This window comes from Oryctolagus cuniculus, chromosome 1 (assembly GCF_964237555.1).
Source record: "Oryctolagus cuniculus chromosome 1, mOryCun1.1, whole genome shotgun sequence".
Classification (NCBI taxonomy): Eukaryota; Metazoa; Chordata; class Mammalia; order Lagomorpha; family Leporidae; genus Oryctolagus; species Oryctolagus cuniculus.
In genome coordinates, this window is record NC_091432.1 from 77,474,614 (window position 1) to 77,493,782 (window position 19,169).

The following is a 19,169-nucleotide window of genomic DNA, read 5'->3' on the forward strand; positions in this document are numbered from 1 at the left end:
GCTTAAGATACTACTGTTAGTCTGTTGTTATGAAGTAGAGCTAGTGAACCAGAATGGGAATCCCCTACTTTCTGACATTTCTTGACTTGCTTTCTTGAGTGGCTCGATTATAAAATAAGAAATGAATGAAAATCAATTATGGATTCAGCTATAGAATTTCATGTTAAACAGGTAGGACAATGAATTGGAATGAGCATCAACTTTGGAACTAAATCTGTTTTGAATATTAGTCATACATGTTATTGGATCTATAATATTAACCAAAATACACTACCTTGTAGGAAAATTCAGGTAAAAAAGGAGGTCATAATAATACCCACATTAAAAGTGTTTCTGTTAAGCATTAGACATAATATATGTGAAATGCCTAATAGTACCTGGCACATGGTTGGTGCTTAATAAATCCTAGTTGTGTTTTTATGAAATCATAGAATATCAGGACAGGAAGGAATATTAGAAATCACTGGGATAATGAATCCAATTCAGAACAGTTAAGTGACTGTTAACTGCCTCCATTAGAGTGTAAGATTCTTGAGACCCATGTAAGGACTGTTTTTGTCTTTTACTTTGTGCTGTACAGAGAACAATCATGGACTTAAGATACTTCTTTCAGTACAGTTCAGACATTGCAATGTCAGATGTTAAATATTTTTTAAAAATTTTTAAAGATTTATTTGAAAGTACAGAGAGAAAAGAGGGAATAGAGAAAAAAATCTTCCATCCGCTGGCTCACTCCCCAATTGGCTGCAGTGGCTGGGGCTGCACCAGTCAGAAACTAGGAGTTTCTTCTGGTTCTACCATGCAGGTGCAGGGGCCCAAGGACTTGGGCCATGCTCTGCTGCTTTCCCAGGCCCTAGCAGAGAGCTGGATCAGAAGTGGAGCAGCCGGAACTTGAACTGGTGCCCATATGGGATGCCAGCACTGCAGGCGGTGGCTTTACCTACTATGCCACAGCGCCGGCCCCAGATGTTATTTTTATCTGGTTTAAGATATTTATTGCTGATGAATTTTGATGAGTTACATTACTTTGAGAATATGCATTATTGAAAAATGTAATTTCGGGGTTGTTAGGTTCATATAGAAATGGAACAAAGGGGTTTTAGAAATCTATCTTTGATTTTTATATTTAATACTAAGCATGCTCTTAAGCAGGCAAAATTAATCTGTTTTTATATATCTTTTTGGCATATGTCATCATTCCAGTGACACTGCATAATAAGTTACTTTCATGTGTTTTTTCTGGTCTTTATCCCTTTGCTGCCTCACATACCTACACTATCTTAACCAGTTGATTTTTTTTTTTTTTTTTTTGTATTTTGAGCACATCTATTAAAAGGATTGACATTTCACGAGTTTTGCTCTTTTTAGAAATCTTACAAAGAACACAGAGAACATGTACTTATATTTTTAACAGAATAAAATTCATTTTATCCTATAATTACCATATGAATCCACTGAACCATTTTATAATTTTTTAAATAAAGATTTATTATTTGAAAGGCAGAGTTACAGAGAGACAGAGGCAGAGAGAGAAAGTCTTCCATCCACAGGTTCACTCCCCAAATGGCTGCAATGGCTGGAGCTGGGCCGATCCAAAGCCAGGATCCTAGATCTTCTTCCAGGTTTCCCACATGGGTACAGGGCCCAAGGACGTGGGCCGTCTTCTACTGCTTTCCCAGGCCATGGCAGAGAGCTGGATTGGAAGTAGAGCAGCCGGGACACAAATCGGTGCCCATATGGGATGCCGGCACTGTGGATGGTGCCTTTACCTGCTAGGCCACAGCACCGGCCCCACCATTTTATAATTCTAAGATATATCTGGGGATATTAATGATCTTATTTTTCCTGTCTGTTGAAACATTTTGATATTTTATCCAGGAAATTATTTCAGCATTATCAGTTATACTTAACTGTGCTAAAAATAAAAAGGGCACAAATAATAATAATGGTGAAATTACCATAGAGCAGAGGATGTCAGACTTTTTTGTGAAGAGTCAGATAGTAAATATTTTAATAGGCCACAAATGTCTCAGTGGTATGTTATTCTCCTTCTGAACAACTCTTTAAAATGATTCTTCAATTCTAGGTCATACACAAATTGGTGTGGGCCACATTCGGCCTGTGGACCTCTGTCCTTTACCTATAATTTTCGTATTACATTACTCAAAGGATTATGCCATCATTCAAGAAAAATAAAGGGAGACTGGAGTACCATCTTAGTGGTCTTTTTTTAATTACTGCTAAACACAATGTGGAATTCATATTTTTCATGTTTATAATGGCAAAGAAAATAATTGATATAGGAGGATGTTTTATAATTTTTGGGCAAATCAAGCAATACAAAGAGGTACATATATTCTAGATAGGGATGATGGTGAAGTTGATCATGTAAGCAAAATCTCAAGACTATGAATATTTAGATGATGATAACCTGAATTTTCTCAACTAAATTGTTGATTATTTCCAAGAACTGGAAGAAAATATGATATTCTACTTATATAAGAGAAGGAATTTAGGGCTGGCGCTCTGGTGTTGTAGGTAAAGCTGCCGCCTGTGGTGCCAACATCCCATATGGGCGTCGGTTCGTGTCTCGGCTGCTCCGCTTCCGATCCAGCTCTGTTCTATGCCCTGGAAAACAGTGGAAGATGACCCTAGTCTTTGGGCCCCTGCACCCATGTGGGAGACCTGGGAGGAGCTCCTGGCTCCTGGCTTCAGATCGGTGTAGCTCCAGCCATTGCAGCCATTTGGGGAGTGAACCAGCAGATGGAAGACTCCCTCCTCCCTTTTTCTCTTTCTCTCTCTGTCTCTCCTATCTCTGTGTAACTCTAACTTTCAAATAAATAAATAAATCTTAAAAAAAAAAAAAAAAGAATTTATCCCACAGTATTTTGTGACATTTTGGACATATAAAAGGATGTTTGCTGGTATTCTTTATCTTTTAAATTTGTGTTCCAAATTTTACTGAGTATGGTTTGTAAAAGGACAAATATTGAAAGTGGGTGTGTATACAAAGATGATTAAAGGGAGTTAAGTATAGAAATATTGATAATTCTAAATGTTTGTTAATCTAAGCATAAGAATATTTTGCAAGTTATGGATCGGAGATGATGACCATCTTTCAGTAAATTATGACCCATTAAAGGTTTTGAACTTTCTATTGCATTTTGATAATGCATATACCAGAAAAGCATGAGAAGTAACCATAGACCAGAGTCTTTTAGTGATTGTAAAAGGCTTATGAGTTGGATACGTTCCATGTTCATCGATGATTGTTGATGAGCAGTTGTATTCAGAGGACATAGCCTGTTTTGGCAAAGTCATATAATTTAAAAACAGTTAAATGTGAAATGACTGTGTTTGCTGTAGTTAGATGCTTTTAAAAAAGTCTAATAAGTTGTTTTCAGGGCAGATGTTTGGTGTAGTTGTTAAAACACCAGTTAGGATAACTACATCTCGTGTCAGAATGCCTGGGTTCAAGACCTAAGTACATTCCAAATTCTAGCTTCTTGCCAGTTCACACACTAGAAGGCAGCAGGTGTGGCTCAAGTAGTTGGATCCCAGCCATGTGGGGGACCTGAATTGACTTCCCATCTCCCAGTATAGGCCTGACACAATCCTGACTGTTACAGGCATCTGGGAAGTAAACCAGCAGATAAGAGTACATATGCTCACTCTCCCTATCCATCCAAATAATTTTTTAAAATTTATTTTCTACTATCTTTAGTCTGAACATTCTGTGTCAACTGTCTGTCTATGTCTCAGGTTCCCTACCTACCTACCTACCTACCTACGGTTCCATTAAAATCAGATAACAAATGGTAAGGACAGCTTTTTCTTGGGTACTAAAAATCCAGAACTAGCCTCTTCAGGTAGGTTTTCTTTCTCTGAGTTATGCTGATTTACAAGTAGGAGAGGTACTTTGAGAAACAGTCTTTAAAAATCTTTTACTGTATATGCCAGTAGAATGTTGTTGAGAACTTGATCTAATGTATTTTTAAGACCATGTCAGATGTTTACTTATTCTACTGTTTTTGTTTTGATGACACTAAATGAAACTGATCGTGTTTTCCTTTTTTACATATCCAAAATTAAATATTTATTGTAAATCTAATATTTCTTCCTGTTTTATTTTGTAGTTTATAAGAAATAACCTTTGTATTAGGATGGCATAAAAAACTGTCAGGTCAATTTGAGAAGACTAGGGGAATGATTTAGTTATATAATGGATATATTTGAATATGTAGATTAAAGGTTGCTGAAGACCTTGAGTCTTTTTAAATTTTCCCCTTAGGTTGTTGTGATAACAGAGAACATTTTTTTTTTTTTTTTAATTTAATTACTTGAAAGAGTTACACAGAGAAGGAGAGAGGGAGGGAGGGAGGGAGAAATCTTTCATCCGCTGGTTCACTCCCCAATTAGCCGCAACGGCCGGAGCTGCGCTGATCTGAAGCCAGGAGCCAGGAGCTTCTTCTGGGTCTCCCATGTGGGTGCAGGGGCCCAAGGACTTGGGTCATCTTCTACTGCTTTCCTAGGCCATAGCAGAGAGCTGGATTGGAAGTGGAGCAGCTGGGACTTGAACCAGCGCCCATATGGGATGCCAGCACTGAAGGCAATGGTTTTACCTGTTACACCACAGCACCGGCCCCAGCAGAGAACTTTTAAATGAAGAAAATGTCGTAATATTTTCTTTTTTTTTTTTTAAAGATTTTATTTATTTATTTGACAGAGTTACAGACAATGAGAGAGAGAGAAAGGTCTTCCCTCTGTTGGTTCCGAAGCCAGGAACCAGGAGCCTTCTCCTGGTCTCCCATGGTTGCAGGGGCACAAGCACCTGGGCCATCCTCCACTACTTTCCCAGGCCATAGCAGAGAGCTGGACAGAAGAGGAGCAACCGGGACTAGAACCAGAGCCCATATGGGATGCCGGCGCTGCAGGCAGAGGATTAACCTAGTGCGCCATGGCTCTGGCCCCATAATGTTTTCTTCATTCCATGTCTTAGGATTGGCCTTAGCCAATTTTAGTTAGTGGTTCAACTCATCTGCTAAGAGCTGTGTATGACAAAAATGCAAGTCAGTGATGACAAGGCTTTCTACATGTGCAGATCACTTCTTTGGTAGTAGAATGAAGACAATTGAAACTCTTCCATGAATTGAGATCACTGGACCCAGTCAGGCAAATAGCAGTGCATTTTCTGGACTAGCAAATTCGAGGTTGAAAATAGAATAGTGGAATAAATAATTAAAAATGTATCCCTTTATAAAAGTAATAACAAAATGTTTAAAACCTATCAAAATCAACTGTCAAAACTGTCAACCAACTAAACACTTGTGATAGCCAGAGCAGAAGTTTAAGGAAGAAAAATCACAGAACTGTGAGCTTTGTGGTATTCTGTTTATTCATTTTTAAAGATTTATTTGTTTGTTTGAAAGGCAGAAATAGAAAAGGAGAGAGAGATCTTCTATCTGTTGGTTCACTCCCCAAATGGCCACAACAGCTGGGGCTGAGCAGGCCAAAGCCAGGAGCCAGTAGCTTCATCCAGGTCTCCCATGTGGGCGCAGGGGCCCAAGCATTTTGGCCATCTTCTGCTGCTTTCCCAGGTGCATTAGCAGGGGGCTGGATTGAAGTGGAGCAGCCGGGACTTGAACCTTCATCCATATGGAATGCAGTACTTGAAGGCAGAGGCCTAACCTACATTACAAAGAGTGCCGACCCCTCTTTGTGGGATTTTAACTTACCTTGGTTCTATCCCCCTGCTCCTGAGTTCAGTGGTAATCTGGAAATTAACTGTCTCCATTGTTGGTACTTGTGCAGGGTACCTCATTCACAAAGAATTGTAATTAACTATCTTGTGACTACCCAGAAGACTAGTAAAAAGATTGCCTTTATCTTAGGAACTCTCAATGTTGAAGTGACTTCCTTGGGGGTATTTTCAGAAATTACTTAGAAACATACTAAGGTACATCAAAAAGATTCTGGAAAGTGGAATTAAAAATATTTTTATTTTGGTGCAAAACATTTTTTAAATCCATGCACATAAGGAATCTTTTGAAAGTTCTGGGAAAATGCATTTAATAAAAAAGTATGCATGGATTTAAAAAAAATTTGGTACCTAAATTAGTTTCATTTTTCCATAAACTTTTTGAAGTACCCTGATACTACTAATCACTGTTGATTGAGGCAAAGGACAACTGTTGGGGAGAAAACAATAGACTAACTAGAGAACTTGCAAGGGAAGTCTGGAGGTGACATACTTTGAGGAATAAGGGCTTTGAGTTTTCTGACCTATTTCTGGGATTCTGGAAAAGCATATGCACCAGAGATCTGCACATGCTTATTAAGGAGAGGCCTAGGAATGTCCTAAGCACTCCCCTGTGTTTAACTTTAATGCTCTATACAGGAAGGAGGGAAAGCTATGATGGCTGAGTGTTGAAGACATGTCCCAACCCAGAAAGCCCATCTGCAAAGTCTGGGAGACTTCTGGTTGCTGATGTGGTGCTTTCTTCAATTACTAACTGATCGCTAAACTCATAGAACAGAGTTTTCAGTGGCCCACATAGCAAAGAACGAATTTTACAGAATTAATTCAGAAAAGTCATTAAGGAAACAACTACAAAAAGGCCATTAACAAAAACTGAGAAGCAGGAACCTTTTGATTTCTATAGTTTCCACATTATAAAATTCAAAATCTCCAGTTTTCTATAAAAAACGAGACAGAGAGAAACCAAGTAAGGCCCATACGCAGAAGTATTTAAACTATCCCCAAGGAGCCACAAACATTAGACTTACTAAACAAAAATGTTAAGTAAACTTTTAAATATGCTCAAAGAGCTAAAGGAAACCAAAAGAATGATATATAGTCAAATAGAGAATATCAATATAGAAGTTATTAAATAGAAGAAAACCTCTGGATATGGAAAATGTAGTAACTGAAATGAAAGGTTGTTAACTAGTGGGTTTAACTGTCAGATCCAATGAGGCAGAATAACTAGTGAACTCGAATATAACTTAATTGAAATATCATTTGGGAGGAAAAAAGAATGAAGAAAAATGAACAGAACACAGAGACCTGAGAGACACCATCATACACAGCGTACATCATACACAGATACAGCATACACAGTATAAAGTCATAGAGAGGACCAAGAGAAGAGGGGTAAAGAATATTCTCTGTGGCTTGAATATTTGTACCTCCCTAAAATTTTTATGTTAGTAGATGCAGCTTTAATGACTAGTCATGGGGAAGAGCACTTGTAAATGAGATTAGTGCCTTTTCATAAAAGCATGATATCCCTTGCTCTTGGATACAGCAAGAGGGTGCTGTCTGTGAACCAGAACATAAATCTTCATCAGACACCAAATCTGCCAGTGTCATGATCTTGGACTTCAAAGCCTCCAAACTGAGAAATAAATTTCTAGTGTTAATAAACCACCCATTTTTTGGTATTTTATTACAGCAGCCCAAACAAGTATAAGACATTTAAAAAACCAATGCCTAGAAACTCCCCAAATTTAATGTAAAAAACTCATTAATCTGCATATTTAAGAAGTTCTACATATTCCAAGTAGGATAAACTTCACATCAGGATATAATCAGATCACTAAAGAGAGAATCTTAAAAGCATCAAGAGAAGTAACACATGGCATAAAAGGATAATTTTGTAGTTATTTTGTCCTCAGAGATTATAGAGCCTAGAAATCTAAGTATATTCAAAGTTCTGAAAAAAAAAAAAAACCTCTGAACCAAGACTTCCATATCCAATAAAACTATTTTTCAGAAATTAAAACACTCCCAGATAGACAAAAACTGGCAGATCTGCCCTGTAGGAAATGCTAAAGGGAGTCCTTCAGATTGAAATGAGAGAATAAAAGAGAGTAATTAAAATCATATGAAGAAATAATACCACAGTGATAAATATATTAGTAAATATAAATGTTAATATTTTAATATACATTTTGTTTGTAGCTTCTTTTATTCCATCCTAAAAGTTTAATAAGACATTTTAAATCTATATGGATGGGTACAGTGTGTAAAGATGAAATTTGTGACTAACAGGGAGAAATTATGTAAGAACAGAGTTTTTGTATACCATTGAAATTAGGTATTGGTTCAAACTGGACTTGTATAAATTGTTAAATGTTATTCTCAGTGCAATACTAGCAAAATAATAAATAATGAGGGGCCAGTGCTATGGCATATTGGGTAAAGCCCCCCACCTGCAGTGCCGGCATCCCATTTGGGCGCCGGTTTGAGTCCTGGCTGCTCTGCTTTGGATCCAGCTCTCTGCTATGGCCTGGGAAAGCAATGGAAGATGGCCCAAGTCCTTGGGCTTCTGCACACGCTTGAGAAACTCGGAAGAAGCTCCTGGCTTTGGATTGGCACAGCTCTGACCGTTGTGGCCTATTGGGGAGTGAACCAGCGGATGGAAGACCTCTTTCTCTCCTCTCCTCTCCTCTCCTCTCTCTCTCTCTGCCTCTCCTCTCTCTGTGTAACTCTGACTTTCAAATAAATAAATAAATCTTTTAATGAATAAATAATGAAAAGAAATGACAAGGCATTTAAATGGTTTACTAGCAAATGTCTATTTAACAGAAAAATTAAACTCCATTTACAGTGCATTGATTGACAGGATATATTAAAAATATGATCCAACTATATGCTCTTACAAGATTCACAGATATGTATTTATATATGTGTATATATATGTGTATATATATATATATATTTTGTGTGTATGAAAGTAATCAAGAGAGAAATGGAGTGGCTAGTCTTAACAGTGGCTATATTAAAGCCAACCAAAATAGACTAAAGGCAAAAATTAAGAGTCCAAGATGGGCATTATATGATGATCAAAAGATCAATCTGTCAAGAAAGATAACTTACACACATTTTTGTGCCTAACAGCAGAACCTTAAAATATGTGACACACGAACTGACAGAATTGGTGGGGAGAAATGCAGAGTTCCAATTCTCTATTTTCAATAAATGGATAGACTGACTAGATACAATATCATCAAGGAAATAGCAGGTTTGAACAGTACTTAAGCAACTAGATCTAGCAGATGTATACAGAACATTTCACTCAGTAGTTATAGAATACATATTGTTCCCAAATAATTGTGGAATGTTTTCCTAAAGAGACTGTATATAAATGAGTGTCTATATTTAAAATGATTGAAATCATACAAAATATTAAATTAGGAGTATCAGAAGGAAAGTGGAAAAATGTGGAGATTAAAATAATTTTAAAATATTGAAAGCTAAATTGTTTAATAAGGGATATGTATAAGTTTGTTTAAAAAAAGCTTTTTTAGATTCATTTACTTATATGAAAGAGTGTCAGATAGAAAGGGAGAGAGACCTTCCTTCTGTTTCACTCCACGAATGGCTGCTACAGCCAGGGCTGAGCCAGGAACTCCAACCTGCTTTCCCACGTCGGTGGCAGAGGCCCAAGCACTTGGGCTGCCATCCGCTGCTGACTTCTAAGATGCATTAATCTGAAGCTGGATGGGAAGTAGGGCCACCAGACCCTAAGTGTTGTCCCTATCTGTGTATTTTTTTTAAGGATTTATTTATTTGAAAGAGTTACACAGAGAGAGAAGGAGAGGCAGAGATAGAGGTCTTCCATCCACTGGTTCACTCCCCAGTTGGCCATGATGGCTGGAGCCACGCCAGTCCGAAGCCAGAAGCCAGGAGCTTCTTCCAGGTCTCCCATGCGTGTGCAGGGGCCCAAGGACTTGGGCCATCTTCTACTGCTTTCCCAGGCCGTAGCAGAGAGCTGGATTGGAAGTGGAGCAGCTGGGACTTGAACTGGCACCCATATGGGATGCTGGCACTGCAGGTGACAGCTTTACCCGTTATGCCACACTGCTGGCCCCTATATGTATATTTTTAAGGCATAGCAAAAACATTTGTTTTTGTTAATATACTTCAAAATTTTAAAAATGTTTTGATACTTGCAGTGAATGTTGTTAGTAGAAATCTGTATTGTCCCAGAGTTTTGTTTATTGGTATTTGATTAAATATTTTATTATCAGAACAGATAACACAAAAATCTATTCATCATAATTTTTTTCCATCATCAGTCTTATTATGTCTCTGTGAATTAGTAAAACTGACCTGTATTTCCCATGTATAATTTCCCATGTATAATTTAGTGGTAGCCTAGGTCTGTGCTTAATATACTTTTGTATAAAAGGTAAAAGTTATTAAATTTTTTCATGAATATGCTGTGAACTTATTTTTAAAATTTTTATTATTTTTTAATTTGAAAGGTAGAGAAAGAGCTCCTCTGTCAACTAGTCTGCTCCACAAAGGCTTGCAAAGGGAGATCTGTGGGCTGAAGCTAAATGCCAGGAACACAGTCCAGGTCTTCCAAGTGGGTGGCAGGAACACAATTAGTTGAGCCATTATTACTTCCTCCCAAGGTCTGAATTAACAGGAAGTTGAAGTTAGGAGCTAGAAGTGGGTATTGAGCCTATATGTTCTGATATTGGGCATATGCGTATTAACCACTAGTCTATACCCATCCCCAATCTCAGATTTCTTTGTTGCCTGTTTGATAATGGATTATCAGGTGTTGAAAGCTCATTGACAGTAAAATATGCCATGTTACTTACGGTAATCATGGGAATTTAATGATCTTCCTTTAGTAATCAGAATGTTAAAGCTAATTCTGAAGATCTTAAAGCATCCTTCAGAGTTAGCTGTAGAGTCTTATGTAATTCTCATTCTGTTGCTGACTGTAGCTAGCTGTAGGTCATTTTTAATAAATTTTAAGAAAGTAAAACCTAGTTCTTTTTTTAACATGCTGAGAACTTTTGCATTTATCTGAAAAGTTGCACATACTAAAACTTCTTAGTGTATGTGTGAGTGTGTAGATCAGAAATTCTTCACATATTTAGAAAGGAATTTATAAGAATGCAAGTTAAAATATGGCATGGACTAATTTCTTTCAGGAGAAGGAAGCCAGCACCCCTTTGGAACCATGAATATTGTCCGGACTCCGTCTGTTGCTCAGATTGGAATTTCAGTGGAACTGTTGGACAGTTTGGCTCAGCAGACTCCAGTAGGCAATGCTGCTGTATCCTCAGTTGACTCATTCACTCAGGTAATATAATACACATTTCATTTTTGTCTCCTCTCAGCCCACTGAATGAAAGTGTAATTGACAAAATTGTATATATTGGGGTGAGCACCATTTGGTATAGTGGTAAGATGCGTCCTGAGATCCCTGCATCCCATGTCAAGTGCCTTGTTTTGAGTCCCAGCTCCACTCTGAATTTCAGCTCCCTGCTGATGTCCACCCTGGGAGACAGTAGTAGCTCAGATGATTGGGTCCCTCCTTCCCATCTGGGAGATGATTAGGTTCCTGACTACCAGCGTGGTCTGGCCAGTCCCAGCTGTGGTAGGCATTTGGGGACTGAGCCAGTGGATAAAGATTTCTCTCTATTCCTGTCTCTGAAATGAATAAATTTTAAGAATTGTGTGCTTTATGGTATACAAAAATACTATTTTGATATGTTGACATTGTGGTACAAGTATATTGTACTAATATCTGTCACCTCACCATATTTTTTTTTTTGTGGTGGGGACATTTTATACCTAATCTCTTAGTAGATTTTAAATGTACAATAAATTACTTATTAACTGTAGTCGCTGTACTGTACAATAGATCTCCAAAATTTTACTCATTTCTTCTAATTGAAACCTTGTTCCCTTTGACTAACATCTATTCACTTCCCTCCTTTCTACTCCCTAATCCCGGGCAACTACCATTCTGTTCTCTGCTTCTGTGAGTGCCACTTTTTTTTCCTAAAGAATTATTTATATATTTAGCTTTTTTTTTTTTTTTTTTTTTTAACAGAGTGGACAGAGAGAAAGGTCTTCCTTTTCTGTTGGTTCACCCCTCAATGGCTGCTGCGGCTGGCTCACCATGCTGATCCGAAGCCCTAGAGCCAGGTGCTTCTCCTGGTCTCCCATGGGGTGCAGGGCCCAAGCACTTGGGCCATCCTCCACTGCAGTCCCTGGCCACAGCAGAGAGCTGGCCTGGAAGAGGGGCAACCAGGACAGAATCCCGCGCCCCAACTAGGACTAAAACCCGGTGTGCCGGCGCCGCAGGCAGAGGATTAGCCTACTGAGCCGCGGCGCCAACCTTAGTTGTTTTTTATTTGAAAGGCAGAGTTAAAGAGAGAGGAGGAGAGGCACACACACTGAGACAGATCTTCCACCTGCCTGGTTCACTCCCCAGATGGCTGCAACAGCTGGGGCTGGGCCATGCCAAAACCAGAGGCCAGCCCTTCTTCCCCTGCTTGTAGGTACAGGGACCCAAGTGCTTGCATCATCTGCTGCTGCCTTACCCAGGCACATTAGCAGGGTGCTGGATCAGAAGTGGAGCAAGCTGGTCTCAAACCATCACCCATATGGGATACTGGCATTGCAGGTGGAAGCTTAAACCTGCTATACCACACTGCCAGCTCTGAGTTCCACTTCTTTTTATTGCACATGTAAATGAGGTCATTCAGTATTTTTCTTTGCTTAGTTTATTTCACTTAGCATAATTAAGAGGGAAATTTTTGATGATGCAGAAGAGCAAGGAGAATTGCCAAAGCAGCATATTTGAGTAGAGATCAGGAACACATATGGAGAGGTTCACTTTAGATGGGATGATGGTATGTTGATACAGGTATAGGAGGTTGATAGATGGGGTGATGAGAAATCTGTGTAGGTCCTCTCTTGATTCCTTCTCTTTGCTCAGTGAACTAGAATGGAAGATCATTAGTTAAGATGGAAGGGGAAAGAGGTATTTTAAATCTAAAGAAAAAGCACCGTAAGTCATCAAGGAGAGGAAGAGGGTGAACTACCAAGCTGGTAGTCAGGAATGAAAATGCTGAATAGCACCAGAAGCATGCTTTTGAAAGTTGTGGTCATGAATTTACAGGCGAATTTGTCACATGATCTCTTGGGAATGGATTAAGAGACAGAGTCAGATCTCGCAGATGTTTTTCTGGTAATTTTTAAAATAAACTGTATTGAAAACAAACTGTAAAACAATACTCCATAGAGACAGAATTTTGTGGAAAGTATACCCCAGTGTTAAATTATCCCTGGAAAAGGGGAAGAAGACTTTTTATTTTTAGTCTGTGTGTGTATGTGTTTATATACATTTTATATATGTGTGTGTGTATGTGTGTGTTATGAATTGAACTTTTTGGTAAAGCATTTTTTTAAATCAATAGATCTTTCATTGCATTATTAAAATACCACAAATTATAATCTGGGTTCTTGTTTCTGTAGCCAGACGACTTTTAGATCTTCTTCATCAACCTTCTGAACTTTTTCTTGTTCAGAGACAAAGATACCATCCAAAAGTTTTCTGTTATCTTTTTTTAAACTCTTATTGCCTGATACCATCCAGAAAGTTTTCTTATTTGAATTTGAAACAAGTTCACTGTCATTTCCTTCAAAGACTAAGTCATGTTTGTGGGCTTGAGATTTTTTTTTTTTTTTTTTTGACAGGCAGAGTTAGAGAGAAGAGTCTTCCTTCTGTTGGTTCACCCCCCAAATGGCTGCTACGGCCAGTGCACCGCACTGATCCAAAGCCAGGAGCCAGGTGCTTCCTCCTGGTCTCCCATGCGGATGCAGGGACCCTTCCCAGGCCACAGCAGAGAGCTAGACTGGAAGAGTACCAACCGGGACTAGAACCCAGTGCCCCAACCGGGACTAGAACCCTGGGTACCGGCACCGCAGGTGGAGGATTAGCCTTGTGAGCCGCGCTGCCGGCTGGGCTTGAGATTCTAAACAAGCAATACCTGGTTTCATGCAAATCCTTCGGACATAACTTTTCACCCTAGAAATTTCAGATTTCAACAAGAGACCCATTCTCCTGAATAGCAACGTTGATGGGGAAGTGAACACACACACAGACTTCATCTTGTAATGGAAGCCTAGTGTAACCGCCTTCATCATAGTCTGTACATCATTACAGATAGTGCAAATTGTTGCCAATTCCTTTTTATTCCACACCATTTGTGAACTTGGAGTGATGACTTTTTTTTTTCCCGAGGAGGCTGAATTCTACATTGTTGTCATTGAAGTTCCTCCAGAAAGTTTCTCTGAGACCCTTCACAATAACTGTGCTACTTGGCCGGCGCTGCGGCTCACTTGGCTAATCCTCTGCCTGCGGCGCCGGCACCCCAGGTTCTTGTCCTGGTGGGGGCACCAGTTCTGTTCCGGTTGCTCCTCTTCCAGTCCAGCTCTCTGCTGTGGCCCGGGAGTGCAGTGGAGGATGGCCCAAGTCCTTGGGCCCTGCACCCACATGGGAAATCAGGAGGAAGCACCTGGCTCCTGGCTTCAGATCAGTGCAGCGCACTGGGCGTAGCAGCCATTTGGGAGGTGAACCAACGGAAGGAAGACCTTTCTCTCGTCTCTTTCTCACTGTCTAACTCTGCCTGTCAAAAACAACAACAACAACAAAAAACTGTGCTGTTCCTATTCTGGAATATGGACAGTGTGATTGCTGATAAAGTTTTCATTCTCTTGGTAGATGCAGCAAGGCTAAAGTATATGTGTTTTTATTAGATGCTTTATTATGAAATACATTTTTCCCCAGACACCTTTTATTTAAGGAATACAAATTCATGCATTTCATAAGTACAACTTTAGGAACATAGTGATTCTTTTCACCACTCCCACACTACTACCCCTTTTCCTGCTCACTCTCCTATTCCCATTCTTATTTTTTACTAAGATCTATTTTCAGTTAACTTTATACACATATGATTAACTCAATACCGAGAGTTAATCAACAAATTATATCAACAAATAGTATGAAAGAAAAAAAAAAAGTTGTTCCTCAACAGTGAAGACAAAGGCTGTTCAAAGTCATTGCATCTCAAAGTGTCAATTTCACTTCTATAGATCAGGAACTTTAGGAACTCTATTAGTTACCAAAGATCAGGGAGAACATATGGTATTTGTCTTTTTGGACTGGCTTATTTCACTAAGTATAATGGTTTCCAGTTGTGACCATCTTGCTATGAAAGACAGGATTTTTTTTTTTTTTTTACCTCTGGTTAGTATTCCATGGTGTGCATAATATCATAATTTCTTTAGTCTTCAATTAATGGACATTAATGGACATTATTCAGCTGCAGTAAACATGGGCATACAGATAACTCTTTCATATGCTGTTATCATTTCCCTTGGGTGAATTCCCAGGAGTGGGATGGCTGGGTCATATGGTAGGTCTGTATTCAGATTTTTGAGGTATCTCCATACTGTCTACCACAGTGGTTATACTAGTTACATTCTCACCAACAGAGGATTAGGGCACCATTTTCCCCACACTCTTGCCAGCATTTGTTTGTTGATTTCTATATGAAACCTCATTGCAGTTTTGATTTGCATTTCCCTGGTGGCTAATAATCTTGAGCCTTTTTTATGTGTATATTGGCCATTTGGATTTCCTCTTTTGAAAAATGCCTTTAAACGTTTAAGTCCTTTGCCCATTTCTTAACTGGGTTGTTTGTTTTGTTGTTGTTGAGTTTCTTGATCTCTTTATATATTTTGGTTATTAATCCTTTATCAATTGCATTTCTTGCAAATCATATCTCCCACACTGCCTCTTCACCTTGCTGAGTGTTACTTTTGCAGTGAGAAGCTTTTCAATTTGATGTAATCCCATTTGTCTATTTTGGCTTTGATTGACTGTGCCTCTGGAATTTTTCACAAGATCTGTTTGCCTGTGACAGTATCTTGCAGGGCTTCCCCAAAGTTCTCTAATAATTTGATAGTATCAGTCATGATGTAGGTCTTTAATCCATTTTGAGTGGATTTTTATGTCAGATATAAGGTAGGGGTCTTCTGTTTCTGTATGTGGAGATCCAGCTTTCTCAGCACCATTAGGTTGAAGAGACTGTCCTTGCTCCAAGGATTGATTTTAGCTCCTTTGTCAAAGATAAATTGGTTGTAGATGCATGGGTTGATTTCTGGCATTTATTTGGTTCCTTTGGTCTATCCATCTATTTTATCAGGCTGTTTTGATTATTACTGCCCTTCAGTATATATATCTTGAAATCTGGTATTGTGATGCCTCTGGCATTGTTTTTGTTATATGATATTGCTTTAGCTATGTGGGGCCTCCTATGTTTCCATATGAACTTCAGCATCATTTTTTTCTATATCTAAGGAAAATGCCCTTGATATTTTAATTGATATTTCATTGAATCTGTAAATTGCTTTCAGTAGTATGGGCATTTTGATGTTATTGATTATTCTAGTAAATGAACATGGAAGATTTTTCCTTTTTTTTTTTTTTTGTATCCTATTTCTTTAATGTTTTGTAACTCTCATCGTAGATATCTTTAACATTTTTAGTTAAATTTATTCCAGAGTATTTTTTTTTTTTGTAGCTATTGTGAATGGGATTGATCTTAGAATTCTTTCTCAGCTGTGGCGTTGTCTGTGTATGCAAAGGCTATTGATTTTTGTGTGTTGATTTTATATTCTGCTACTTTACCAAACTCTTCTATGAGTTCTAATAGTCTCTTAATGGAATTTTTTGGATCACCTACATATAGAATCATGTCATATGCAAATAGAGATAGTTTGACTTCCTCCTTCCCAATTTGTATCCCTTTGATTTCTTTTTCTTGCCTAATTGCTCTGGCTAAAATTCCAGGACTATATTGAATAACAATGATGAGAGTGGGCATCCTTGTCTGGATCCAGATCTCCGTGGGAATACTCCAACTTTCCCTCATTCAATAGGATACTGGCTATGGGTTTGTCATAAATTGCCTGGATTTGTTGAGGAATGTTCCTTCTATTCCCAATTAAAGTTTTCATTGTAAAAGGGTGTTGTATTTTATCAAATGCTTTCTTTGCATCTGTTGAGATAACCATATGCTTTTTGTTCTTCAGTTAATGCGATGTATCTCATTGATTTGCAAATGTTTAATTCTACCCACATACCAGGGATAAATTTCACTTGGTTCGGGTGAATGATCTTTCTGATGTGTTGTTGGGTTCCTTTGGCTAGTATTTTGTTGGGGCTTTCTACATCTGTGTTCATCAGAGATAATGATCTGTAGTTCTCTTTCTGTTTTATCTTTTTCAGGTTTAGGATTCAAGGTGATGCTGGTTTCATAAAAGGAGTTTGGGAGGATTCTCTCCCTTTCAGTTGTTGTATTGTCATCTTCATTCGTTTCCAGAAATGTTTTGATTTCTTCAGTGATCCCCTGTCCATTCAAGAGCATGTTGTTCAGTCTCCATGTATTTGCATATGTTCTAGAGATTCTTGAGTTGTTGATTTCCAGCTTCATTCCATTGTGGTCAGAGAAGATGCATGATATGATTTTTTTTTTTTTTTAAATTTGCTGAGACTTGGTTGAGACTAGTGATGAACATGTTTCTGTGTTTCTGTGTGTAGTACATCCTTAAGCATCTTTTGTAAGGCTGGATGAGTGGTGACAAATTATTTAAATTTCTGTTTGTTATGGAAGGTCTTTTTTTTCACCTTTGTTCCTAAATGAGAGCTTTGCAGGGTACAATTATATGGATTGACAGTCTTTTTGTCTTTAGAGTTGGAATATATCTTGCCCTTCTCTTAGCCTGTAGGGTTTCTGATAAGAAGTCAGCTGTGAGTCTAATTGGAGATCCTCTGAAAGTAATCTGGCATTTCTCTCATGCATACTTTAGAATCTCTTCTTTATGTTTTACTGTGTAGAGTTTGATTACAATGTGTCATGATGAAGATCTTTTTTGGTTATGTCTATTAGGAGTTCTGTGTGCTTCCTGTACTTGGATGTCCCTTTCTTTCTTCAAATTAGGGAAGTTTTCTGTAATTATTTCACTAAAAAGGCTGTCTAATCCATTTTCTCTTTCCACACCTTCAGGAACTCCTAAGACCTGTATGTTTGATAGTACCCCATAAATTTCCAACACTTTTTTAGTTTCTAATTTCTTTTTTTTTTTTTTTTTGGTCTGACTGTAACATTTCCAGAGAGTTTTCTTCTAAATTGGATATTCTTTGTTCTGCTTCATTGAGTCTGTTGTTAAAGCTTTCCACTACATTTTTTTAATTCTTCATTTCCTTTTTTTTTTTTTTTTTTTTGACAGGCAAAGTGGACAGTGAGAGAGACAGAGAGAAAGGTCTTCCTTTGCCGTTGGTTCACCCTCCAATGGCCGCCGCGGCCGGTGCGCTGTGGCCAGCACACCACGCTGATCTGATGGCAGGAGCCAGGTACTTATCCTGGTCTCCCATGGGGTGCAGGGCCCAAGGACTTGGGCCATTCTCCACTGCACTCCCATAGCAGAGAGCTGGCCTGGAAGAGGGGCAACCAGGAAAGAATCCGGTGCCCCGACCAGGACTAGAACCCTGTGTGCTGGCGCCGCAAGGCGGAGGATTAGCCTAGTGAGCCACGGCACTGGCCATAATTCTTCATTTCCAATATTTCATTTTGGTTTCTCTTTAAAATCTCAGTTTCATGGGAAAATTTTCATTCATGCCATGTATGGATTTCTTTGGTTTGTGGATTTGTTTCTGATTACTTCTGAGTAATCCTATGATCAATTTTTTGAATTCTGTATATGGCATTTCTTCAATTTCTTTATCTTCACATTCTGGTGTTGAAGTGTTGTGTTCTTTTGAGGGCATCATCTTGTCTTCCTTATTTCTTTAATTGCTGTATTTATTATTAGGCATTTGTTTAGATACTTGTTTTTTTCCCCAGTGATGGCTTTTATCTTTGGACTATGCCTCTGTGGCTTAGTGGAATGTCTACTTTTTCAGTGAGTTCCCAGAGGTTTATGCTGAGTGCGGTCAGGGAGCTCTGTTCAGTGCTCCAGTTTGAGAGTCTCATGTTCACTTCCTCTCTTCAAAGGAGATTAATGCCTTTGCACTGGCCTCGGTGGGTACAGTGTTCATCTGTGCTTCCATAAGAACTACACAATGGATCCGTGCAGTCCTTGGTGTGATCATGGATCCCACAGTAATGGCTCTCACCAGGGAATCAGGGAGCCCCAGTTGTGTGGAGCCACCCACAGTGACTGCCCAAAGACCCAGCCACACCCTGTACCCTCCCATGTAGCCACAGTGTTTTCATAGTCCCAACACATAAGGCTCCCACACTCATGAGCACCCAGCACCCTTTCAGTACTCCCAGCCAGA

General features: G+C 38.8%; 1 protein-coding gene and 1 long non-coding RNA gene across 3 annotated transcripts in view; one reads left to right on the forward strand and one right to left on the reverse strand.

Annotated features, from left to right (window-relative positions):
• Window positions 1-19,169, forward strand: part of HIKESHI (heat shock protein nuclear import factor hikeshi) — a 46,325-nt gene that overhangs the window by 21,634 nt on the left and 5,522 nt on the right. For both annotated transcript variants that reach the window (XM_002708654.5, XM_051821647.2), the window contains exon 3: window positions 10,957-11,108. In XM_002708654.5, the coding sequence (XP_002708700.1) occupies window positions 10,957-11,108 (152 nt within the window). The remainder of the gene's footprint in view (window positions 1-10,956; window positions 11,109-19,169) is intronic.
• LOC138850252 (uncharacterized) overlaps window positions 12,673-19,169 on the reverse strand; it is a 38,674-nt gene continuing 32,177 nt past the window's right edge. Inside the window, exon 3 of the long non-coding RNA XR_011389997.1 lies at window positions 12,673-12,759. This is a non-coding gene — a long non-coding RNA (uncharacterized lncRNA). The remainder of the gene's footprint in view (window positions 12,760-19,169) is intronic.